Source organism: Mixophyes fleayi, chromosome 3, assembly GCF_038048845.1.
Source record: "Mixophyes fleayi isolate aMixFle1 chromosome 3, aMixFle1.hap1, whole genome shotgun sequence".
In the NCBI taxonomy this organism is placed as follows: Eukaryota; Metazoa; Chordata; class Amphibia; order Anura; family Limnodynastidae; genus Mixophyes; species Mixophyes fleayi.
Window position 1 is genome coordinate 255,865,304 of NC_134404.1, and position 26,494 is coordinate 255,891,797.

Genomic DNA, 26,494 nt, shown 5'->3' on the forward strand with positions numbered 1-26,494 from the left:
ATGTGTAACTGTAGTTCCAAGAGGACAATGTCAAGGATTGTGGCCTATTCTGGAGTGTCTGGGAGAGTAGATAAGTATGCTTTAACAGCATCAGATTACTAGATTCTCCGAGCTGTAAAAATGCGGCTTTTCAAAATATATTTGTAGTACATTATAAGAAAGCGGTACCAGGAGTAAATGTATCATCTTGCGATTTAAGCAAGTCGCTGATTTCCGGTGACTTAGCAGTACAAATTTAAAGCAGTGATGGATTGTAAAGGCAAGTTTACCTTTACAATCCATTGCCACTATAAATTTTTACTACAAAGTCGCCGATTTCCAGCGACTTGCATAAATCACAAAATTATACATTTATCCCAAAGTGTTTCAAAACATTAAGGATAGTAAAACCAAGGCATTGTGGGCTATATTTTAGTTAATGTAAATTTGTGCTCTTTAATTTCCTAAGTGGCGTTTTTTTTTCAGCAGGGAGGGGATAAAAATTTGGTAAATAGACAAAGGGTCTATTTTGGTAATATTTTCTTTGTACTATCTGTAACCATTTGTTATATATGCTCTGTAGTAGAGTATATTCTGATTCTCTTCTGCCATCTTCTGTGGGCTGGTGGAGTCTTTAGACCAAGCCTGTCCAACCCGCGGCCCTCCAGCTGTTGTGAAACTACAAGCCCCAGCATGCTTTGCCAGTAGACAACCTGTTAATAGCTGGAAGGGCATGCTGGGACTTGTAGTTTCACAACATCTGTCTCATCCATGTGTCTGTCTGTCTTCCCCTCCCTTTAGATTGTTCGCTCCTTTGAGCAGGGCTCTCCTACCTCCTGTATCCATCACTTTTAACTGCGCTCTTCAGCTACTCAGCTCACCTCCTCTCGGTCCCTCTGCCCTCTGTCTCCTCTCGCTTCTCTCCGCTCCCCTCAGTGACTCTCAACCTGTCATCCGTGCCCACCCTCTTGGGCCATAGTTACCTGCCTATACTCACTTTTCCCCTCCCTCCCTCTTTCATGCTGTGCCTGAGCCCCCAGAGTTATAGTGCTTACTGTTACTTGTACTGTGCTGTTTCACCTTGTACTGTGCCATTGTTTGTCCTTGTACGGCGCTACGGATACTTTGTGGCTCCCTATAAATAAAAATTAATAATAATAATCTGGAGGGCCGCAGGTTGGACAGACCTGCTTTAGACCATTGGCAGCCCATCACTGCTGCTCTATTTTTGTCATTGTCTTTGGTTTTGAGCAGAGTAGCATGAAAAGCAATTAGTGTGTGAATTTTATCTGAACATAGCCTCTTTTTCTACATCTTGATTACATTTACATTGTAAAATGTACATCTTTTATTAAGCTGTTAATATTTTATGTTTGATTCAGAATTTAATGTCAATTTGAAAGTGTGAGTTATCAATTTTTTGTTTTTTGGAATTAGGATCGGGAGCATTAAAAAAATGCAAGTCTGATTTTAAACGATCTCAATGGAAGGATGAGAAAGCAAGTATTATTGATTCTTCATCACCTGTGGTCATTGCTTTTAAATGTAAGTATTTTTTTTTATATTGTTTCTCTTAATAGAATGCACTATTTCTAATCTAAAAAATGTTTTTACACATTTTAATCCAACCTCAGCTGCAGAAAAACATAAAGAAATATTAGGAACAGTGTTAAAATATCTAATCTGTTATTTTACTAGTCTATATTGAATGATTCTAAGCATGATACTCGATTATATATTGACATTTTAGCGCTGTTGCTAATATTTCTTTGTTTTATGTATGATTTTATTTCTACATATACATAGTCAATAAGGATGGTGATTAGTGACATCTATTGACTGAAGACTCATAGTGATATCATTCAGCCCCAATTCTTACAGTGCATATAATACATTTGTCCCCATTCATCCTCTGTACCTCCTACTTTTGTTATTCTCCTTGTTACTGTTTGTTCATTGTGTAATTTGTAGTTGTTTGCTCTAAACCCCATTGTACATTGCTGAAGACCATTTATTGTAAATAAATCATAATAGCCATCCCTTCAAGAACTAGAAACCAATATGTCTATACATTCATGGATAGTGTTGGTAAAAAGAGCTTAGTAGAGTTGTATTGTATCCAAGTGCAACAAATATAAATTATGCATGGTGATATTAATGTGGTTGTGGTCAAAAATATAGGCAGCCTTGCAGTTTTTTTTCTATAGTTGGATTTTTTTTTGTTTTCCACATCTCTAATTTATTTTTTTTTGCCATGGAATAAAACCCAAAAAGCAGGAAACTTTACTAAATCGTAGCTTATTGAACACAGAAATCTTTTAAAAAGGTGCTAATAATTTTGTCGGGCCATTTAAAGTAGCAGATTTTCCTTCACTTTGGAAGTGAGCTCATCTGTGGTGAGTAGCAGGTGCATGCATTATAAAAAAAATCATTAAACGAGCTTGAATAGAGATTCCTTATGTGTTGTCACTGTGTTTACTGCAATGAGCATAGTGAAAAGAAAGAGAGCCAAATAACTATCTGAGGTCAGTCAGAAGATTGTAACCATGCATAGACAATCTTGAGACGATGTTCCTGTTTCCACTGTATGTAATGTTAGAAAGTTTAAGATCAATGGCACTGAAGCCAACCTCCCTGGCTAGAAGATAGAAGATTGCAGTGATTGTTTGAATATTGGATAATGTTTATCAACTGCCAAACATATTCAAGCTGACCTTCAGGCAAAAGGTATGACCGTTTTACACCATCTGTCATCAACTCTGTGAAAAGGTTATTGTAGAAGACCCAGGAGGGCCTCATTGCCGAGTGAGGGGCATAAGAAAGCCCGACTGGAATATGTCAAATCACACTTGAACAAGCCAAATTCCATGCAAGAGAATGTGCTATGGACAGATTTGATCAAATTGGAGCTTTTTTTGGAAAGCGCATCACTGTTTACAGAAAGCAAAATTAAACTTTAAAAGAAAAGAACACCTTCTCTTTAATGAAACATGGAGACTGTTCTGGGATTGCTGTGCTCCATCTGGAACAGGGTGCCGTGTGCATGGCATCATGAAATCTGAAGATTGCCTTGCCATTTTGAAGTGCAGTTAAACTCCATGTCAAAGTTTGTTCTCCGTTGAAGGTTATTGAAGCAGGACAGTGACCCCCAAACACACTTCAAAAAGCACTCGGGAATGGTTCAAGACAAGACACTGATCTGTTTTGAAGTGTCCAGCAATGAGTCCAGATCTAAATCACATGGATCACCTGTAGAGAGATCTGAAGCACTCTTTAAATCTTGGAGAACTGGAGCAGTTTGCTTAAGAAGAGTGGACCAAACTGTCAGTAGAGATACAGGAATCACATCTATGTTTATAGGAAGTATTCGCTTGCAGTTATTTTGATCAGACTATGCTACCAAATAGTCTAAGGTGGCAATAATTTCATCAATATAATTTCTTTTCATTTTCTGATTTATTTATTTTTTTGAACAGGATATGTAGTGTTCAGATTCTTCAGAATATTGTTGTTAATTCTGCTTTCTGTTTAGAGGAAATTGTAAGTTATTTGAAAAAAATAAATAAATACAAGGGTGTCAAGATTTTTGGCCATAACCTGCTCATTTGTCAATTAGATATTTGCATCAATTGTGTGGCAGCAACGTAATGCACTTGTTGAGTGGTATGACCGGACTCCTTTGTTTGACTGGACTCTATACCGTCCAAGTATCTCAAATCTTTTGACCTCTGTGTCAAGTAGCAAACCATTGCATGTTAATCGCCAAATAGTTTGTCAACTTCTTATTATAAATAACATTTATTACCAAGCCATTATTGAGTCATACTTTTTCTCAGTTCTTGTGAACATATCATCATCATCATCATCATTTATTTATATAGCGCCACTGATTCCGCAGCGCTGTACAGAGAACTCATTCACATCAGTCCCTGCTCCATTGGAGCTTACAGTCTAAATTCCCTAATATAGAGACACACACAAACACAGGCAGACAGAGAGAGAGAGAGACTAGGGTCAATTTTGAAAGCAGCCAATTAACCTACCAGTATATTTTTGGAGTGTGGGAGGAAACCGGAGCACCCGGAGGAAACCCACGCAAACACAGGGAGAACATACAAACTCCACACAGATAAGGCCATGGTCGGGAATTGAACTCATGACCCCAGTGCTGTGAGGCAGAAGTGCTAACCACTAGGCCACTGTGCTGCCCAACATATGAACAAACACATAGTACAAAATCTTTTACTTCCCGAAGATCACTTAGAGATCATATACACAGTACTTAATTCTTACAGTGCATATAATACATTTCAAGAAATAGTCCCCTACGCACCCACTTCTTTCTGTCTGACGTTCACCCCTCCTCCTCTCCCATCACCACCTGACACTTCTGCCTTCGGAAACTTCTCTTGCTCTTCTCCTCACCTTTGAATATCCAACAACCAATCTATTCAGCTTTGCCCTCTCAACCTCCGATCTCCTCTTCCTCATTGTAAGGCTTGCTTTATCTTTTGTCTCTTTTATTGATTTTGTATGTATTCTATTGTTTCTCTTGTCCCTTATTTGTATATGGTGGTGTTTATATTTTATTGATTGTACAGAGCTGCAGATTCTGTGATGACTTATAAATAAACTATGATCATTACAGTTTATTAGCCAAGATGTTATAGGAGATTTTTAAGTATCTTTCAGTAAGTTAGTTTATAGTTTAATTCCCAGTAATGTTTCTCTGTTCTGTTAAGAAGTTAACTCCTTGTTTCATTAATCCTCTGTTGTGCATGTTTCTTCAGCGTGCTCTTGTGTAAAGACAGAAGTATGTGGGTGATATCCGTTTTTCCTGTGTATGTTTCTATGTGTAGAGGGAGAACGTGCATTTGAAGAGAGTGAGCATGTGTGAGATGAAAGAGATGGGTAAAAGCATGGATAGAGATGGATAAAATTAATAGCAGCATGAATTGACAGTGTTTAGTTAGTTAAAGGGGCATGTTCAATTGTCCGCGGTTACCGCAGCGGAAAAACTATTACCGGTATTACGGTAATGGTAAGCAGGATTTCAGCTCGCAACTCCCTGAGCCGCGAGCTGAAATCGAGCGAGAAAAGTAGCGTAATACTGGGTTTTACGCGCACTACTACCGTAATTTCGGTAATAGTGCGCGGGGCGCGTTACTTTTGGCTGTAAGGCCAACAATTGAATATGCCCCGAAGTGTTCGGATTTGAAAAGAAAGTTCAGGGTCATGGTTGTAGGGTAAAATGGTAGTATTGTTTATCACTTAACCCATGTCATCCTCTCATTTAGTACAGAGATTGCAGGGCTAAAATGAGATATACACAATGGTCGAAGTGGACTGGTATAAGGCGGTATGCCATACCATTATATATAGTCATACACACAGTAGAAGTGTGTACATACATGGAGTGGTTTACCACAGGCCTCCAATACCCCTTTAACACGGGCATAAACCCAGGAATAACCTAGTTTGTGTGAAAGGGGTGGTCAGGGCCAGGGTTATTCCCGGGTTGTAGCCGGGTAGGCTTCTGTCTGAAAGTTTAGCCCCTATAAGCGAAAGTCGTGTTTTTCAAAGGTAAAATTCCATACATTTATGTAAACTCAACAGATCTGTAACTTAATAGTATTTAGCACAGTGACATTACAGAATTAATCATAATGAGAATACCCACGTTGTATAATAAATGTTTAATTATCAGTGTAAGTAGCTGTCCCTGCAAGTTACCTGCCCCGCATTTTGGATGGCTGAAATGTGAATCTTCACGTTCCTCCCTGGCCTTACTGTGGATTTTTATGTGATATTAATATTTTTATAAAAAAAACACCAATATGGAACAAACCACTAAAGCAATGTCTACCATATTGGTGGACCAGCTGAGGGAGATGGATTCGGCTATGCAGACGCAAGAAGACTCATCTGCAGAGGTTCTTGGAGCTAGAATGGGAGCAAAATAGCAATTTTATGACTCCATTAATGACCATGTAAGAGAGTATCCGTCAGATGGTTCTCCTAGATAGTTTAATTACTAGTGTGGAAAACCACAATACATCCACACCCTTTCCCTATTTTGTGGGTAATTATTCCTGTTACAGTGGAGGTCCAAGTTATTTTGAACCCAGCACAAAGGACAAGCCCCCAAATGCTGATGTAAAGATGTACAGGCAGTCGCAATAGTTTTATCGGTAATTGTTAATTTATGATTGCTTAAATCATGAAAAAAAATGTTTGAACGTTTCTTTAGTTAACACAAGGTACACGGGCTATTGTGTACTCAACCATATTTACATTTAAACACATTAATGTTCATGGGTTTAAAGTTACATTTGTTTATAGAAATGGTACACAGATAAGTGCAATCTTGCACAGGTGTCGCTTGATGGCAATAAAACTTTATTTGCAAATATTACTCTGTGTGTCTTAACAATCATTCCCAATGCCGTTTATGTGTCTAGCATTTCTGTGATGCTGGCAGTAATAATGTTCCAGATGACTTCAGCACTGTTGGGTCACTCTCCATCATAGGTGACTGTATCTACAGAGTGTCTGGCAGTTCATGCTCCTCTGTATTTCACTCTGGAAGAAACTGCTCTTTATGTATTTTGCATACATTATGTACAATACAACAAGCAGTAACTTCATCTGGCATTAGGTTGATGTCAGTCATTCCTCTCTAACAAACAACGCCAACATCCTTTTAGTCGTCCAAATGCATTTCAACCACCATCTGGGCAGAGCTGAGCCTATGGTTGAAGCGCATCTGTTCAAGTGAAAGTTGTTTATGCTGGGTGTATCCTTCCATCAGCCGTCGCCTCAATGGTTTCGCAGCATCGCCAGTTATGTGCTTTGGGATCTCCACTCCCTGGAATCTTGGATTTCTCTCTAAGGAAAAGCCAGCCATCATGTTGTTCCTCTGCATTTTGGTAGAGGTCTGAATTTGAAAGCACTCTGACACTGTATGCACGATCAGGCCAGCCAATATAAACATCTGTAAAACTGAAAAGAATACCTTTTTAGTATACATATGTAACAGTGGAGATGCATTATTATTATTATTCATTTTTCACCAAAACATCAAGAATATATAATGCTTAACAGAAATTGTGGTCAACTACAGCCTGTAGAATAATTGAATGCAAGCCTTTTTTTGTTGTAGCAGTCTGCCAGGTTGTCTCTGTGGGCAGTAATTGGGATGTGTGTCCCATCTATGTCTTCAGCACACTGTGGATATCACTGCTGCTTGAAACCTTTTATGGTGTCATCTAGGCGCTGTCCATGTGGCATGCAGATGAAACCGTGGTACAGGGTTTTTACCAATGTTGCTGAGTGCAAACAGTGGATAGGCCTACACTGAACAATCATGGAATAATGCAGTAGTCTTCCGTGGCTGCATACCTCCACAACACAATGGCTAGTCTCCTACTTGGTTCAATTATTTTTCTGTAGTTTATGGTTTGTTATGCTAGAGCTTGGGCAATGAGTTCTAACAAATAATTAAGTGTGCCATACACTGCTCATCGAAACCTTCCACGGTACACCAGAAAGCTTGTCCAAGACGACATCCACATTCTTCTGTTTGTCACAGTCCTGAATTTTAGTATGGTGTCTGTGCCTGGATCACTTGCAAATAAATTATTTGTGGCTGGATCATGTAGAAATAATCTATTGTAGAAATGTATTTAAATTAATGATGCAGGTACTAATGTATATAATTGCAAATGCACTTATGTTACATTGGGATGTATTTTGTATAGAAATGTCTTGTTTGGGGTTGTAACTTTTTTTTTTTTTCTTTGGGAATTCTCAAGTTGGCAATGGAGTGGAGGGGATGTGTGTTTGAGACGGTCTTGAGACAGGTAAACTCATGCTAATTAGCCATGTGGCCAACACGTTTGTTTACACAACAGGGTGCTGTTGCCTTCCTGTCTGTTGTGGCTGCATCTCAGATAATGCAAGCAGTAGGTTTTAGCATATAATAGGAATGTAAATATTGTTAACTTTGCATTGCATGTAAATCCTTGTTTGAGAAAACATATTGTATCCTGATACTAAAAATAACTCTCGTATTGGGGTCGGGGAGGATCAGGGGGCAGCGTTACCCCCTGTTAGGAGTTATGTCAGAACTGTATAAAGAGTGGGCTGTTTGCGCATGTAATGAGTCATACCATATGTACCTTTCTGGATGTCACTAGTACCTTCAACTAGTGACTGTGAACTGTCCTTGTTAGGGCTACTTGAGCTAATAAACCATATCTTGCTTCAAGAACCTGCTCTGACAACTACTTATCCTGCTGTAAATTCCTGTGACCTAAAGATTAGACCCAAATCTAATCTGTTATCTGGTTGTTCTAAGGTGGACTCAGCATTCCAGTACCAACCTTTTACACACTAGCTGCAGCTCTGCCTAGGGGGAAACATCCACAGCAAGCTTGATCTGAAAGCAAGAAGTCAGGTATACCAGCCCAGGTGTACCAGCAAGGGGCTGCCCTAGCAGCGACTATTACCCAGAAGGAATCTGTTCTAGGTGCCAGTGCAGAAGCCTAGTGCTGACAGTAGGCACCACTATTGCAACAGGAGGGGCTGATTTGGGATAAAAGGGGACATTGGCAAAGGAAGCCCAGCCGGTTCCCAGCGACAAGACACAGTGGCCTAGGCGGTCCATCCTGTCACAGTGCCAGTTGTGGACAACATGAAGGCTCTCCTCCTGTGTAAGTATTGGCATCAAGCTTTAGCCCTCTCAGCCAAAAATTGCACCCTTCTGCTGCAGAAATAACACTGGGTCAGATTACACAGTAACCAGCTGCATTAAGCTATCATGTGCATCCATAAACAGAAGGTATCCACAATAATACAGGAACCCCATAATGCACAGTAGCTGCTGATATCTCTCGGCCATGATTACAGCAATACAGTTATTGGCCACTTTTTATGACTCCTCTAACAGCCTGTCATCTATATGAGCCTCTGCTGTCCCCTTTATGACTCATGGAAAATGCAGGGCTGACACAGGTTTAGCGTGAAATGCGGCGACCCGGGATATACCTGGGTCCAAAGTGCAGCGTTTGGGTTTCAACGCTGGTTGAAGCCGTGTTCATTATCCCATGTCTGACCCGGCATTTTGGTGTGAAAGGGGTATTGGAGGAATTGTATATAGCAGTGCACTTAGTTCAAAGATGAACAGTTGGGCATGTGTGTGATAAAATAATGGTATAAAGTGTAATTTAACGCTCTCTTAAACTTGGAACCTTTAGAAAATGTGTACTATTTACAATACACACTTGATTATTTAATAAATGAATTAAGTTATTTATACAGATACTATTATAGTAAAGGTATTTATGGTTCAGGTCCTCTAAAAAGTAACAGTTAGGTCTCCTATTAAAGCATATTTCACCAGCTGTATCCCAGTTTCAACAGAGTAGCGATCGCATCTACTAGTTGCTAGTTATGAGCAATATGAGATTAATACTCAAACACACTCTTTTTATGGGTCAGTTTTAAACCAGTTTTTTGCAGGAAGACCCATGCAACAGTTGGGGTGAGTTGCCTCTGCCTTTAGGAGAAAATCAACTGAATTGACCTATGACCAGCAGTCTACTGGAACATCGTTAACCCTGGACCAATGAAGACTTCTTAGTATTATCTGTTTATTTTGTGACATCAGTGTTTTTTCTAAATTTGACCACATAAAAGCAGCCTCTGATTCTGGAACAGACACACTTTGCCAACAGACATCGGGATTGACTGACTGTTCCTGATCCAGGGCTGCACTGAATATATATCGGTTGTACTTTGTATTATTGTGTTTTGCTAAACATTGCTATTAAATCTTTTGTGCTTTGGGACCATAATAATCACATCGAACAATATTTATTGGTAGAGACAATACAAACATAATTTGGGGGCTCGTGGAGCAAGGTCACATTGCTGAAGAATTCACAAAAAACCTACGGGTTTCGGTTTACCAACAAAGGGTGGAGATGCGTCATATACAGGTGAGAATGCAAATCGTTCTATACCTTTTATCCTCCAGTGTTGCCAAACCGAATATCTGCATTGTGTAATCTAAGGCATGACGGCGAGGACTCTTTTTGTCATTTTGCAATTTCAATTTGGTTTGTTTGCGTAGTGTACGCATATATTTCCCAGTATTCCCACATGTTTAAACTGTTTTATTGATATATATTGCTGTTGCATTTTATAGTGAAAGAAATGGTTAAAACCTCAAACCTATTACCAATAAAAAAAAGCAAAGGTGTACGTGAATTGATAATTGTGTGATTGTGAAAGTAGACATACTGTTGAGGAAACGGTATAAAGTTGATGTCAAGGTTGGTATACAAGGTATACATTGAAAATGAAGGTTTTGGTGGCACTCCCAATTGTAAACGTAGAGCGTACAGATAACTAGTATCGAAGTTGTGCGATCGGACCGCACGTGTTGCATGCGTGATTGTGATTTGTCGATTTGTCTGAGGAAATTCGTTGGAAAGGCTGGCATTATTCAATATTTAGTTCTCCCAGTCCTAAAGTAGCAGGAACTTCTCTGGAAAGGGGGGATATTGTTTTCAGCTGTGAAGGGATTTGCTTCCGCTCTTTCACTAAATATTGACACTTCTGTTCTCCCGGTTGAAAGTGACTGTTGGGGGGCCTCGCTGTGTACACTTGCAATCCAGTGTATTTAGTGGTACGCAGTGAAGCAGTGGCCGCAGCTTACAGAATTCGTCCACAATTGATGCAAGGATAACCGCACCAAGTTAATCAATAAGATTATCTATAAGACATCCCCAATATTACTGATGTATACAGAAATTCCAAATTTTATTTAATTTTGTCACTGAAGGGTGCACCCTTTAATAATGGTTCAAATGGGAAAACAAGAGAAAAGAGAGTATATAGAGGAACTCCGGGGTGTGAACAAACATTTGCTTAAAATAACAATTTTATTGGTATGTATTAAAATAATGTTTTCATACAACTAGCGAAAAGAAAAACAAAAATATAGTAAAGTGAATTAAATTGTGAATTAAATGCAGTCCCAGCGGAAAATCGCTTGTAAACTCACGTTACACTACATTATATTATTTTAATACATACCAATAAAATTGTTGTTTTAAGCAGAATTCGTCCACAGTCGCAAACATCTCTAACGAGTTTTGTACTGCGAAGCGTTGATTCCGTTTCCACATGGGTGCTAAACAAACATGTGAGTTGATCGATGAAGTACGCGTTAAGCAAGGGCCAATAGGTTCGGCGAAGTATATTATGAGTGTGAAATATAGTGTGTACGCAATGGCATACTGTGATAAGTGGGTCAAGGTGACCGATGAATGTGTGTGTGAAATTCTTTCCTAAAGTTGGTAGTTTTAATCAAGAGGTATTCAGTACTGTTGGCAATAAAATCTGTTTGATAATTTCGCTGAAACTGAGAATTAAACACACTGTTTAAAACTGTGGCAACAGGAAAGGGAGTATGTCGCACAAGGACGCATGCGCAGTGGAAGGTAGCATTGCAAAGCAAAGAAGACAGCATGCCACTGCCAGCAAATGCGGACGGGGGAGAAAGTACAACCAATACCAAAAAATTCTAAAAATAACAAGTAATTTATCCCATATTGAGTGGTATGCAAGGCAATGTTTCTGAAGAAGATGATGAACCCTCTGTTATTTCAGCTATTGCCCATGCAATCAATATTCAAGAAGTGCCACGCAGATAGGAAAGGGAACAATCCCACCAACAAGCGCAGTAGCTGAAACCGGTGAGATTGGAGTAGAAATCAATAGGAGGGGAAATATCCATTGTACTGAAACAGTGCTTCCAGCAATTAGTCCTGAATGTAGTTATTTAGTAGGCTTACATCCAGTCCGTACAATAGCAATTTCTATTGGGAAAGCAGACAAGAATGGTGTAGTTCCCATAAAACATGTAGCAATGCTTTGTCCATGAACTAGATCTGAGCTGCATTCGAATGTCTGATTTCCCAGACCCAAGGAAAGATTTGGCCAAATGTCAGAAGCCATCTAATAAAGATTGGACAGTGGTATTGAGAGCCTGTCTTCCTCCCAATAGTGACATACAAAAGTTTATCAAGTATAGTATGTTGGAGGAAGATGAATCCTTAACTGATGATGATCAAACCAATATCAAGCACATAACTTCTCATTTGAGTATATACTTCACAGTAGTAGCGAACCGGAGCAAAATGTTCACTATTAAACAGAAGGATGGTGAACCTGCATCAGATTATTTTTCTAGAGCCCTGACAGCAATGACCAGATACACTGGGGTATCAGACATAAAGGATGAGGTGCATCACAGGGAAGTAGCTGTTACAGTACTGATGGATGGTTTCCGAGAAAATCTCAAAACTACGGTATAATTTTTTTTTATCTAATTGGAGGGGGATTATGGCAGATGCCCTTAGGGGAGTGTGCTGTGAAACATGACAAAAATATAGGTAAGAGGAAGGAGACAGAGCGAAAGGTTAATGATGGTAAGTATCTAAGCACTAGAAGGACTACATACACAACCACAGTCCCACAATACATATCGACCGTATGGGGGGAATATAAGGACAATAGGAGATTTGGCCCACCTAGAAGAGTCCTATGGATATCAGAAAAGGAGAAACACACCTGTCTCAGAGGTTTCCCATCAGTTGCCCACGCCCATTATAGCAGCAAATTCTTTGCGGGAGAACAATCACCAACACTGAAGGTCCACACTTTCCTTCTGTTAAGCTGATAATTTAAGGAGGTGCTGACTGTACAATGTATTAGGCTTTGTAAAAAAAATTGTAGAGGCAGCGCCTCCTTAAATTACCAGCTTAACAGCAGGAATCATTGTGTGGACCTTGAAAGTGTTAGGGTAATTTAACCTCTGCTTTATCAAGTCCCTTCAGATATCCGTGAGATAAGATGCTGGTTAACCAGGAGATCAGTAATCAAGACACAGACATGCCAATGTCAAGATGGAACTGAGCTGTGCTCATTTATTAGTGGACTACATTTATACATTAAAAAGTGTTTGATCTGGTTATAGGATAGAAACACATGATTGATATTTTTCTGAGTAAATATAAATCTTTTGACAAAGCTAGATAGTTCTCTTCATGTCACTTTTACTGTTTCTTCTTACCAACTTTTGCTGGCGCCAGCACTCCCAATGTCATCATCCATTATCCCCTGTCCTAGGCCTTCCTCCGAGGTCTTTGAGATAGTTCAAGGCTGGAGCTGGTGATTATGCTGAATGTCTTTTTAAGGCAATACCAACATTTTTAACTCCTTCACATATCATTATTACCATTATTGCTGAGGACCCTAGAGGTCCTTTCACAAAAGTGACGTCATCGTTGGCTGCCGGGATCTTCATTCGTCGGCAGTGTTTGAGGTCTGTGTTTGAAGCTGTCAGTATTAGCAGTCTGTCGGGGAATGCATCTTTGGTATATTCCTGTCAGGGTTAAGATCATCATTTTAATGACTACGACTGGGATTGAAGCAGTCTATTGCACTGGGTTGGACAGATGAGATGGCTGTGTAAACTGTAGCATTTTCTTCATTTGCCGTCCATTGTGTTCATACCTTTTTGCCACTTTTTTTTTTTCACTTATCGTTTTCATTTTCTTACGTCATGTAATCAAATTGAATTTTAACGTCCTGATTCAGTATTAACCCATCCTTTTTACATACTTGGTAGAAACACTTTTAGTTGCCCTTTTAAAGCTGTGACTTTATTTGGGTCTCTGATCTATGTATCTGGGCTCTACCTAGTCGTCTTTGCCATAGTACTTGAGTTCCATCAGCTTTGATGGGGACTTTGTGAACAACAGTTTTCAATTCCTTCCACAGGATTTTCATGGGATTAAATCTGGGCTTTGTATTGGCCTCTCCAGGACTATGATGAAACAAGTTTTATTTAAGACACTCAAATATGGATCTCCTGCATGCTTTTTATCATTGTCTTGCTGGGCTATACATCTTACAAGTCATATTCTGGTTTTTCCTCCAAGGGTTAATGCAATTTCTGGCATTTTAAGACTGTAGTACCTTACAGACAACATGTGTCCTTCTTGCATGTTTGCTCAGTTTTGGAGGACTGTCTGTTATAGACAAATGCACAGTTCTCTCCACTACTTTATGATGGCCTTGGTCAGTGCTCCGGGGGATATTAATTCTTCCCTGGTTAGTTGTTTTCAATAACCTTTGCTTGGAATGAATGTTTGGAAATGCTGTGAAGTGCCTGTGAGATCTCCCCTAACATAAATATTGATATGTATTGAATGTTTCTTATTTTGTATGTTTTTAAGTTCCCGATTACCTTAGTAGACAAGGTGGTGCTCTCAGACCATTTACTTTTAGTTCCAATATTTTTGGGTGGCTCCAAACCCTTCAGGTGCAAGAATAATGTATTGTAGTAGATTAATTCTTCCACCTGGAAAAGTGGGAGGGGCCAAAACTTTGTATTTTGTGATGTGATTTCCAGGTGTCTATATAATCTTAGATGAGCATATTTATCTGCTGCCTCGTGGTATGACTTTAAACAGAGAAAGGGGGGAAATGTGCTAGGCAGCTTTAAAACAGCAACACACCACCGTTGGTTTTCACCATCAAAACACAGGAATTACTATCAGCAGTTTGGAGGGTGAGAACTCAGAAGGCCATGACATGGTAGTTTAGGCAAAACTGCCAGAAAAAACAGGTGGCTGTTGCAAAGCGAGAGAGCTCAAACAGCATGTGGTTTGGAATCAGAACATACTTATAAATTTTGAGGGCAATTATTATTAAGAGGGGATAAAATAAGTATCTTATGGGGGCAAGATTACTTTATGAATATATTGGGGGTGGATTAATGTGTGATTATATTATGGTGCATTACTATTTGATTGCTAATGGAGCAATAATTTATGATGGGGTCAAAACTTATTTAATGATGTGGACACCATTTATAGTACACAATTGTGGCACTACAAGTTCCAGCATGCACTTGGGATGGAGGTTGGACCGCTTGTTGCTAGGTGTTCAACTCTCCTGTGAACAAATGAGACAAATGTTTTCAGATAATAAATTCCTGCAAACCCTGTTTTATTCTACCAAAATCTTGCTACCTAGCAGCAGCAGGAGGGAGAATTGCTATCACCTGGCAGTTGCCCATAATTCTGTTTAAACAAACTTTTTGATGCTCTTTTTGATGTAATGGTTCCCCTGCATTGATTGGCCTTTGAAACAGGCCATATTAATTCCCACGTTGGTCATTGTTTAATCCAGTCTCTAATTGTATTTGACACAAAATGGCTGCGCTCGTTAAGTCATGTGAACTAATAATACATACCAGAGTATCCTGAGGAAAATGCTAGGATGCACAAAACCATCTGGAGAGCTTTTTCATATGGTTCATATAGTGAATGTAACCAGAAGGACATTTTCAGCTCCTCACTAAGTCCACCTAAAACTTGCTTTTTCGCCTTAAAATCCTGTTTACTATTGGGGACAATGCATTTGTGACTGACTTATGACTCTATGTAGATGTTGAATCTTCCTTACAGCTGCTAACATTCATTATGTATACACTATGACCTTGATATTCACTCTGAATCCAGTAATTAGATTATTAATTGACTATTTGATTTGACTTTTTTCTACTTTTATTGATTAGTTTTTAATAAATTATTGCTTTTTCTAAGGCTCTGTAATATTTGATTATTCATTGTAATAGTCCATATTTAACGAGCAGCTATCTTTGGCAGTGTTCATTGGCAGCTGCTGAAATAGTTTTCAAAATGTAAAGAGTTCTGAGCTTTGTTGCCTGCTGGAAGCTATTTTTTGTATTTATGAGGCAAAAAAACCATATGCCACACAAACTTGGATGCAGAGTATCTTTGATCAGGTCAAGTTCCACAGGTGCTTTGCCCATGTTACTAGTAGAGCATCTAAGGCAGGTCTGTCCAACCTGCGGCCCTCTAGATGTTGTGAAACTACAAGTCCCAGCATGCCCTTCCAACTATCAACAGGTTGTCTACTGGCAAAGCATGCTGGGGTTTGTAGTTTCACAACACCTGGAAGGCCGCAGGTTGGACAGGCCTGATCTAAGGAGTCTCTATGCCCTGAGGTTTAGCACATTGATGTGAGACTGTGGAGGGTATTCAATTGTTCGTCCGGACCGCCGAAAAACTCGCGCTCTAAAACTATTACCGTTAATACGGTAATTATTCGCTGAATTTCAGCTCTCAGCTCCCTGAGCTGCGAGCTGAAATTCAGCGAGTAAATTACCGTATGAACGGTTTTAGAGCGCGAGTTTTTCGGCGGTCCGGACGAACAATTGAATACCCCCGTGTGTCTTCTAGAGGCCAAACGTCTTTTATTACCTTTTGAATGTGTGAAGGCTCCCCACCCTGGATGGTATGCTTCCATTGTGATTGCGATTTCTGTGCCTTATTTATTTAGAAGCCTGGAAATAGAGCAATTAACTTTCATAGATCTGAGGCTAGCTATTTCAATGTTATGTTTGTATGATCCAATAGATTTGTGATCTGTCTCTGGACTATCATAAATCTCTCATTTGGTGCTGCTAAAGAAAGAGATTTGGTATGTAGTCAAACTATTGAGTGGGATTTAGATAATATATATTTTTTACACTTATTGTGGAACATAACTTCTGCAGGGGATTGGTACAATATTTTTTCTTTTCTTTTCCTGAATTAGGAGTATTTCCCTGTGACGGATTTAATGATTTATTAATCGTAATCTTGTGCATGGAACTGTTTAAATGCAACTCAAGCTGTATACCTCAGCAACAAAACATTCTGAATCTCCGCATCCCTCCAATTTGTATACGCTGGCTAAGCTTTCGGTCCCGTAGACTGTTTGCGATCTCTTCCCAAGCTGTGAATGCTCTTTTCGGAACTTGCTAGTCAATGCTGCTTGGTCCAAGCTCTGTACTGATGTTGTAGGGGTCTGAACCCTACTCCCTATACTCCTGTAGGCCCACTAGGTAGGTAGACCCTCGAGCAACTCCTGAAGGATGACTTTTCTGGATCAGAACTTTCTGCTCCAGGTGTTATGGAACTCATGATGGATCTAGTTGGAGTCAGATCTCCAACTCGAAGCTCAGATGATCCTCAAACACACGGCTATCTTTTGCAGGTCTTAAAAATAAATAAATAAATTCACATCTGAAATCACACCATGCAAGGTTATCCCAAGTTCATCCAGTTGCTATTGACTTCAGCACTTGGCGGTCACATGCTGTGAGCTTGTGTGGCCTACCGTTTGGCTCCTGAGCTGATGTTTCTCCTAGATGTTTCCATTTCACAATAATTACACCTACAATTGACTGGGACAGCTCTTGCATGGCATAAATTTGACGTGTTGGATAGGTGGCATCCTTTGACAGGAACATGTTTGACTGCCATTGAGAGCAGTACTGCCCATTCTACTGCTAACATTCAACTATGGAGATTGCATGTTCGGCCACTTTAGCTAACGAGTGCAAAAAAAATCAAGCATCCAAACACTAATAAATAGGGGTATCTACATACTTTTAACTATGTAGTGTATAATAAAATCTAGGCACATCGGTCCAAGTCCAGATATTCAATACATTCCAAGAGGATAAACATGATAAAGGTTCTGTGGTGTTGTGTCCTGCCCTGCCCAGATTGATAACTAGTTAATAAGGTAACTTTATTTATCTTTTGTTAGGCTGCTGAGATAAAAGTAAAAATGGCAGCTCTAATGTATAAAAACGATATATATTAGAACATATAAAAAAAAAATTCTAATAAAAAAATAAATCATATGAATATATGAAAATCTCTGTGGATCGAGTAGGACACTGTAACACCTTATCACTTCACAGGACTCTTATAAATGTACACAGTGATAGCCAATTACAGCCGTATATATAGAACAGTCTATGGCAATAGACAGGTATTCTCTCACGGGAAAAGTGTGGAATATATCCAAATATTAATAATGTGAGAGCAGTTCGTCCAGAATAAAGGTAGTTGAGATGGATCCACTGTGGATCAGGAAATCTAACCGATGGAGCTTTTAATGCTCCTGGCACATATAGTGCAACTGAAGATCATACATGTATCCACATTATATCTATATGGTACTGCTTCTTTGAGGGGGGTTAAGTGACAATCCTTCCCCGAAACAAATATGTTCAGCCCACACCACTGACTACTACGTTCATAAATATACAATCTGAAATGAGTTCATGTTTATTATATATTCATTTATTTTTTTTTATTAGATTTTTCAAATAACAGTGAATTAAACAGCTAAGTGAATCAAAACATAGTGTAGTTTCCGAGAAACATAATCAGCATGTTACTATCTGTATGCAGTGTCGGGGAGAAGCGAGTAAAGAGAGGGAAGAAAGGAGAGAATAGAGAGAGGAGGGAGAGAGAAGTCACTAGCCAGAGAGGTGAGAAGAAAAAAGTAGAGAAGATGAGGATCCAAGACAATACTAAATCTGGTAGTTAGGGCTCCAAGGCCTTAAAAAGCTAAAGGGGAGTTGCTCTGTGATATTCAGGCCAAGGACTCCAGACCTTATTAAATTGGATTTAAATTATATTTAGACTTGCCAAATGCGGTTAATAACAGATGACAGCGGGGGAGGTCTTGGGCTTTTCCAAAAAGGGGCAATTTGACATCTAACATAAAAATATGTGTAATGAGTTTCTGAGTTTGTTTTGATATGTCAGGAATTGAGCGAGTGAGCAATGAATGAGCTGGAGGGAGAGAAATCTGAGTGATATTGTAAATTAAACGGTAGATGGATTCCGAGAACGGAAGTAGTTTTGGACAGTGCCACCATATATAAGACTGGTACTCATGAGGACACTGATGCCAGCACAAAGGAGATGAGCCCAGATATATCATATGGAGGTGGTGTGGGACCAAGTACCAGTGGTAGAAAATCTTATGTAAATTTTCGCTTATTTTCTAACACATAGAGGTGTTGGGTTCAGGCGACTCTTATCACACTCATGGGTAAGCGATTCCCTTATGTCCTCCTCCCATTTCAGTTTGTGGGGGTCCTTAGGGTGGCATTTGTGTTTTACAATAAGGCGGTAGAATATGGCGATAAGGCCCCTGGAAGAGGAGCGAAGAGCACAGAAAAAGACCACAGGAGAAGTTGGCTGAATATCCACAACTGTACGTCGGATAGTGTCAGAAATGTCGAAGTTGGAGATATTGAAAGAAGCAAGTCGATGGGATATGAAAGTACGTTTGACTATTGGCGAAAGAGGTGAAGAATCGAAGAGGAGCTAAGTTGGAGAGGAAAATAATGCCGCGGCACGTCCAATGAGAGAATTGGGCTGGGCGTTGCCCAGGTGTGAAAGAGGGGTTATGCCATAAAGGTGTCGTGCTCCAAGAGTCGGGGGCTGGATTGTACAACGTGTCTATGTGGGTTCAGCTGGTGAGTGAGAATGCCAGAGGAGGGAGGGGGGGGGGGCGAGACGTGAAACGGAGCGGTGGTGTTGTGGTTTCAGCCAAAAAAGAGAGGAGGGTGAGATAGTATCGGTAAGAGCGGATTTGATATTGACCCTAATTTGCTGTCCTGGAGGAGAGTGAAGGAGTACACATTGGGTAAGGTGAGTGTCGCGATAAAATTGGTAACTCCAAGCCCACCACCGTGGATTGATTTGTGGAGAATCTGCATTCGGATCATAGGCTTCCTAGCAGACCAAACAAATTTTGTAGCCATTTATTGTAGGAGTTTGAAGGAGTTAGCAGGGACTTTAAGGGGTAAGACTTGAAACAGATCTAAAAGGCGAGGAAGGACGTTCATTTTGAGGGAGTTTATGCTACCCGTCCAGGAGATTGAGTTTGCCCCATTTTAGAAGATCAGCTTTGATGGCCGATAATAAAGGGGGAAAATTTGCAGTGTACAGTTGATCATAGGAATGTGTAAGGTAAATTCCTAAATATTTTAGTTTGTGAGACTGCCATCTAAGATCAAAGCTAGTTTTAAGGGATGACGAAAGAGCAGGGGGACATTAAGGTCAAGAATTTCTGCTTTAGAAGCACTGATCTTGTAGTTGGATACAGTGCCAAAGAGAGTGATGTCACTGAGTAAATTTGGGAGTGATATGAGGGGGTTTGTGATTGATAGAATAATCCCTATACGTAGATGATATTCATGTTCAGAGGAACCAACACTTACTCCAGAGATATCAGGATTAATGCAGATTTTACGGGCCAGGGGTTTCGATCATTAAGGCAAATGAGTGGGGATATAAGCATCCCTAACAGGTACCATTTTGAATCGCAAAGGGAGTGGACTGGAAGCCATTAGCCAGGACGGAGGCACTAGGGTTAAAATAGAAGCAATGCCTCGCAGGAAAGAGCACCCCACCCCCATGCCCATGGCCGCAAGAGTCTGTTGCATACAAGGCCATCCCATCCTGTCAAACGCCTTTTCCACATCTAAGGTTGCGTAGGGTGAGAATGTTACGGGAGTTGGAAACCCCAAGTCAAATCAATGGCTCGTCTAGTGTTATCCGAGGCCTGACGACCAGGGATAAAACCGAACTGATTGGGATGAATCAATGAGGTAATGACAGTTTTCAAGCGATTAGCGAGGAGTTTCGCAATTTGAGATCTAATTTCAGAAGAGAAATGGGTCTGGATCACGGCCAGGTATAACTATGTCTGCGTGAGTTGTTGCCTGATCAAATTTAGAGCCAAGCAGTATAGAGTTGAAGAGCTTAAGGATCATGGGCATGAGAGGTTGGCGTATATTATATATTTTCATAGTTATTGCTTAACTTACTTGCAACAGTAAGTATAGTGTAAATGACCACTCTGACAGCACTTGCTGGCTAGAACTTGGATATTTCAGTCCCTGCCAATAGAACCTTAGTTGTACATTAAGCAATCTATTGATAAATTATAATTATATAAACCGGCGTCTATAACATTCCACTACTATATCAATAGTGCTTTCTGGATAGTTAGTGATTCCTATCCATGCCATTGACTTCTTGCATCTATATACTGTCTTGCAATGGATTACATTTTTTTACTGCAAAAACTATTGTATGAATGACCACTCTGTGTTAGCCCTCGCAAGCAAAAATGTTACTGTAATTGCCGTATTTTTTATGTAATCTAAATCTACAACAGAATGTTAGAGCTAATTAGATTGCCCCCTAAAGGTGAATAACATTTAAGCTTGACATTTGTACTAGAATGCCAGAAGCTAGGATGTTTCTGAAATAGCAAGGGCACTGTACATTGGTGTGCGGTGGTTCCTACAGAACAATAATTCTGGGTGGAAATCTCCAATTATATGATCCTGTAGCTTTAACTTGCTAGATTTACCTGTAAATGAAGCAAGGGGACCTTAACTGTTTTTATAAATGTTGCCAAGGGCGCATTTGCCATAAACTTTAGCGAGAGTTAACAGGTTGATGGGCCCCACATAACATCATTGGGCCTCTCTGGTCAGAGAGTGGGCTGTTCCAGTCCCAAATCGAATGATATGGGCTGGCATCTCATTAGGTTCGGCTGAGCGCTGCCTATTGTCGGAGAAGCCATTTGCACAGGCAGAGCAGCCTCTAGCTCTGTACATGTGCATCCCACCTCCTTTGTATTGGCTCCACCTATATGAGACCACTGTAAGTTACCAATGCAGTGGTGCAAAAGTCTTGAGTTTTTATTACATTTAGTATTTTAAACTATAAATGGTGATAGGGCAATTTTAAGGTTTAAACTGTACTTGTTTCTAAAATATTTTTTCTTTTCTCTTCACAGCTTTTCAGCATGAGCTGGATGCAAGACATGATAAGTATGAACGACTTGTAAAGCTGGGCAGAGATATAACAATTGAAAGCAAGAGAACAATATTTATTTTGCACAGAGTTATCAGGTACTTTGTTTATTTTTTCAATGTTTGACCCACTCTCAATCATTTTTCATAGTTACATTTTTTTTTTTATGTTCCAGAAGTCTGACAAATCTATTTTTAGAAGTTGCAATTACTCCCTTTTTAATTTCTATATTAAAATGTCGTTTGATCTATAAATTGTATTTTATACCCAAGTAATGCACTTACAGGGTAAATTATATATTGGAAATCTTTGCTGCAACATAGTTCCACTATAAATACAATGGAAGCAAAAACATAAAATGCTCATTGCCACGACAAGCATCACCTGGCTAAAATACACCCCCCAATTATCTCGGTCGCCTAGCTTGCCACTACTAAGATTTGTTTCAAGAGCACACACTATTTAGGAACTCTTCAGTTACTTCCCGACTTTTTCAAACTGCACATACAACCAAATTTAATCAGCCACTGTACCAAACAACTGTCTGACTTAAATGTAGCATTATAAACCCAAGCCTGACTCGTAAATTCTTTAAAAGCACAGACAGAATGTCTTTTAATATGACAAATTAAGTTGAAATGCTTACTGAATAAAAGTTTTGATATCAAATTTAACATGCAGAAATCATGCAAAACAATCTCCTAAAATATAATAGAAATTAATAGAAATACAAACCTTAATGGATAACTCACATACTTTTATATAATCTGCTGCTGGGGTGGGAGGCAAGCAGGTGGACAGTTCATCAGTAGCAGCCTCCAAATACCAACAATTTACTTGCTACCCAAACTCGCCCTCCTCCTGTGAGGTCTCTAAGAAAAGTGTGTGGGTATGCTAATCTGTTTTACAGCTGGTTTTACTTTTCTTTTTGTTCAGACACACTCCTAATTAGGAATTCTCTAAATAGGATATCTCTTCTGGAACATAACAGATGTAGTAATGCATACACATACATGTTATGATTCTCTGCCCATATGCATAAAGCACATTAATGTGTTAGATCAATTCCTGGATCTCATTTTGAGAACAGATTTTCCACTTTCCCGGGACCAGGCATATGTGAGCTTGGATAGATCACCTCTCGGGGATTGTAAACTGTCATGAGAGGCTGTTACTGGCCCTTCCAAACCCAGGTTCCCCTGCTGCTATGACCCTAGGCGCTCTCTAGTTGATTACAGCCCGGAACAATGGGAACCTACTCAGGCTAACTAAGAGGCTGGGTCCTGATAAAAGCTCTCCTTGTTAACGCCTGACATGCTTTTTCCCTGAGAGCCAGCTGATTGGGGCTTCCTGAGTCACTTGTGGGACAGGATACTGCATCTTTTTCCATGTCATGAGATAGGACCCTCTCGACAATTGTGCATAACACCCTGGCAGCATAATAATGCAAACCACCACAGCACTTCCTATAAGATATTTATATATAGGTTCCACACTATCCCCCATGCATTACACAAGTAAGAATACATTTGTCCTATTAAATCTACACTTACTAAACTGTATGGGGCATCTTCAATTCCGATCCCGATCCGCGGGATCGCGCCAGAACGGCCGCAAACCTAATCCGCGGTACCGCAATAACGTGGATTTTCGGGCTGCGTACGGAAATACGCGTTATTGCGATACCGTATTACCGGCAGTAGTGCGCATTTTCCGCGGTAACGCTCGTTACCGCGGATCGGATCGGAAATTGAATATGCCCCATGTGTACTCACATTTAGAAAGCCATGCTCTTTCAGATATTCTAGAACTTAAAAAAATTAATATATACTAGGTAAAACATATACATAATAAAATATGATTTCAAAATATAATTGGGAAATCTGCGCAACCAAACAGTTAGAAAAGTACATGGTTTTTATAGTCCACACATTGTGAGAAACGAGGTTCAGACTCATTGGGACATATTCAATTGTTGTTTTTCCGCTACAGTTAATACGGTAATTTTGTAGCTGGATTTCAGCTCGCGGCTCAGGGAGCTGCGAGCTGAAATCCAGCGAGTAAATTACCGCATTAACTGTAATAACGTTAATTGTGCGCGGGCCGCGGGATTTTCGGCGTTTCCGCCGACAATTGAATACGCCCCATTGAGTTGAAATGATCACGAATTGTCAGACTTGCTTTAACTTTTTATAATGTGTTGTTTATGAGTAATCACTTAATGGTGTTACTAAATTTACATTATATTATGTTACAATTTTAGTACATAATCAGGGGCGCATGCCGGATCTTGAAGGGGGGGGGTTCCCCCCTCCCCCCTAAAAATATATATAGAGCTGCTGCGCATGTGCACCTCCATTTCGGCAGCACTGTACTGTACAGCAGCCGCAGCTCTGTCGAAGAAGCATCCCCGGCGGTGCTGTACTGTACTACAATACAGCACCGCCGCGGACGCTTCTTTGACAGCGCCGCGGCTGCTGTACAGTACAGTAATGCTATGTAGGGTCACTGTTTAGCGCCCATTCTTCGCGGAGGGGAGGGGTTTCTGGAGAACCAGAAACCTCCCCTGCATGCGCCCCTGATAATACTGATTTAAAACTGCTGGTATGATCGTCTTGCGTCTTATCGAGGTATTTTGTGATTTATAAATTGGCACGAACACATCCTAGTATAGTATTACTAAAGGAAGGCGAAAAACATAGCTGTATTTTCTCCCTTGTTTCATATATGCTTAGATTTGGTGTCCAAGCCTTGAGAATGATTGTCCATTTCATATTTGTGTATGAATGACTAAGAATAACGCATTCAGAAATTTGCCTGTATCTAAAATACAAAATGATAGATCAAGTTGTGGGTTACTGAATACATATTAACTCTTTCTCAGTCAGTGTGGCAAGGATGGAGTTTGGGCGTATTTAAGGGCTCAATTTTAGTCTGGTCTTGGCTGGTGTCTGGGGAGTATGGAATTCTCGCACTTTTCCACTGGTTAAAATCACAGTTAAGGTTTTGTCCAAAGTAAGAAGAATACAGTAAATTGGGATTTTAAGTTTACACACACCCCTGACTGTCCTCACCCAAATTGTTTCTCATGAAATCACATGGTAAATTGCAATATTAATGAGATCACTGAAGACTCATTAACCTTTTTTAGACATTACATTTCTTTCATACAACATCCACATTAAATGTTATAAAAAGCATGACTGAACTAAAGTTTTTACATTTTAAGCTGCATTTAATGTAAAATCTGTCCCTGGACTAAATAGCTGGTCAAATGCCATCTCCTCTGAAATGGTAAAAGCAGTTGGAAAGCGCATTACCCAGTACACCATATGTATAGGAAAAAGTTTGATGTTTTTCTTATGTTGTAAACTAAAGGTTTCAAGTCCTAACCTGCATGATTTCATGGTGATTTTACCACATTGAACCACTAATAACCTTGGTAACCAAATACTAGTAATCTTAAATAGCTGTTTAGAGCACAATAGATGGCGTTTGGGCTACTTTTAGTAATGAAATGGTGTAGTGAAAGAAGCAAATTATATGTTCTGTTTAATTCTTTTTTTTTCTATAAATACTTCATGGCAGCCTTAATAATGGGTTAATGCTTTCTAGCCTTAGATGGACATATAAATACGACTCCAAGTAGTGCAGCTTCTCGTTTTCCCTGGTGCCTTTGAGAGACTTTCCAAGCTCTTCCTGAAAAATATAACATGGCGTACAACATGGGTGCAAATATTAAGCTGCCATGGAGTATTTCAAGGAAAGGAATTAATGCTAAATATAATTCATTGGTGTACTCTTAGGGTAAGATGTTGGAGACTCTTCCTTTAGAAAGGATGTCCCCTCTTAGTGTCAGGGGGTGGATTGTCTGTATGCCAGGTATTAGACATACCAGACATGGCAGTCACTGAGGCTGCATAGACTTCTCTGTTTAAATGATAAGCAATAAAATGCTTTATTTTCCTTCTTCCCAGCTGGATGATTGGTTGAGTAGAAGTTCCAGGTCCCATAGACTGCAGAACTGCTACTCTTCTTTCTGAAGGTATTTGTAAATGGTATATTCCTCCCAAGGTGGAGATCCCTATTGTGTGGTTGACTAAATAGAACTATCATCTACATTCCCAGTGCTACCACACTTAAGGATGGTGCAGACTGTAAGGTAGTGGGAATCCTTAAGTTCATTTTTGTGGCAGCAGGAGCCTCTTTAAGACACGACTTGGCCTCTGCATGGGTGAAAAAAGTTGTGGAACTGTGGTTCAAACAGCTTTCAGAGGGCTTTTTCAGCTGAGGTGAGAATTACTCCCCTTGGAGCAAAATCGGAAAGCTACGTAGCACTTTCGAGAGGCAGATTTGAATGATGAACAGATTGAGGCCAGGATCTCAACCTCGGCAGTTTTTTGTATATTGATGATGTGGCAGTGAGGTTGCTATTCATTGTCCTTAAAGTGAAGCCTGGGCGGTTATGGGTAGGGATCAGGTTGCGGGATACAGGTGAGAGGGTAAGGCCAATTTGTATCCGTTGTTCTCATCATGACTAGTTCAGACATTTTGTCTAGAGCCCAACAGGGGACCTTCTGTGGAAGTACAGCTCATCTCAACTTTACCTCCCACCCCCTGATACAGCATCCACCAATGGTTAAGAGGATAGACCCAGGGGTTTGCCGAGGGAGGGGACAGGACTGTGGAAAATTGACGCTAGAGATAAGGGGGTATATTTACTA

The 26,494-nt window shown here is 39.9% G+C and overlaps 1 protein-coding gene across 1 annotated transcript in view; it reads left to right on the forward strand.

The window, feature by feature from the left end:
• Positions 1 to 26,494, forward strand: part of TSNAX (translin associated factor X) — a 53,693-nt gene that overhangs the window by 7,778 nt on the left and 19,421 nt on the right. Inside the window, exons 2-3 of the mRNA XM_075203463.1 lie at positions 1,417 to 1,524; positions 21,754 to 21,868. Coding sequence (XP_075059564.1) covers positions 1,417 to 1,524; positions 21,754 to 21,868 — 223 coding nt within the window. The remainder of the gene's footprint in view (positions 1 to 1,416; positions 1,525 to 21,753; positions 21,869 to 26,494) is intronic.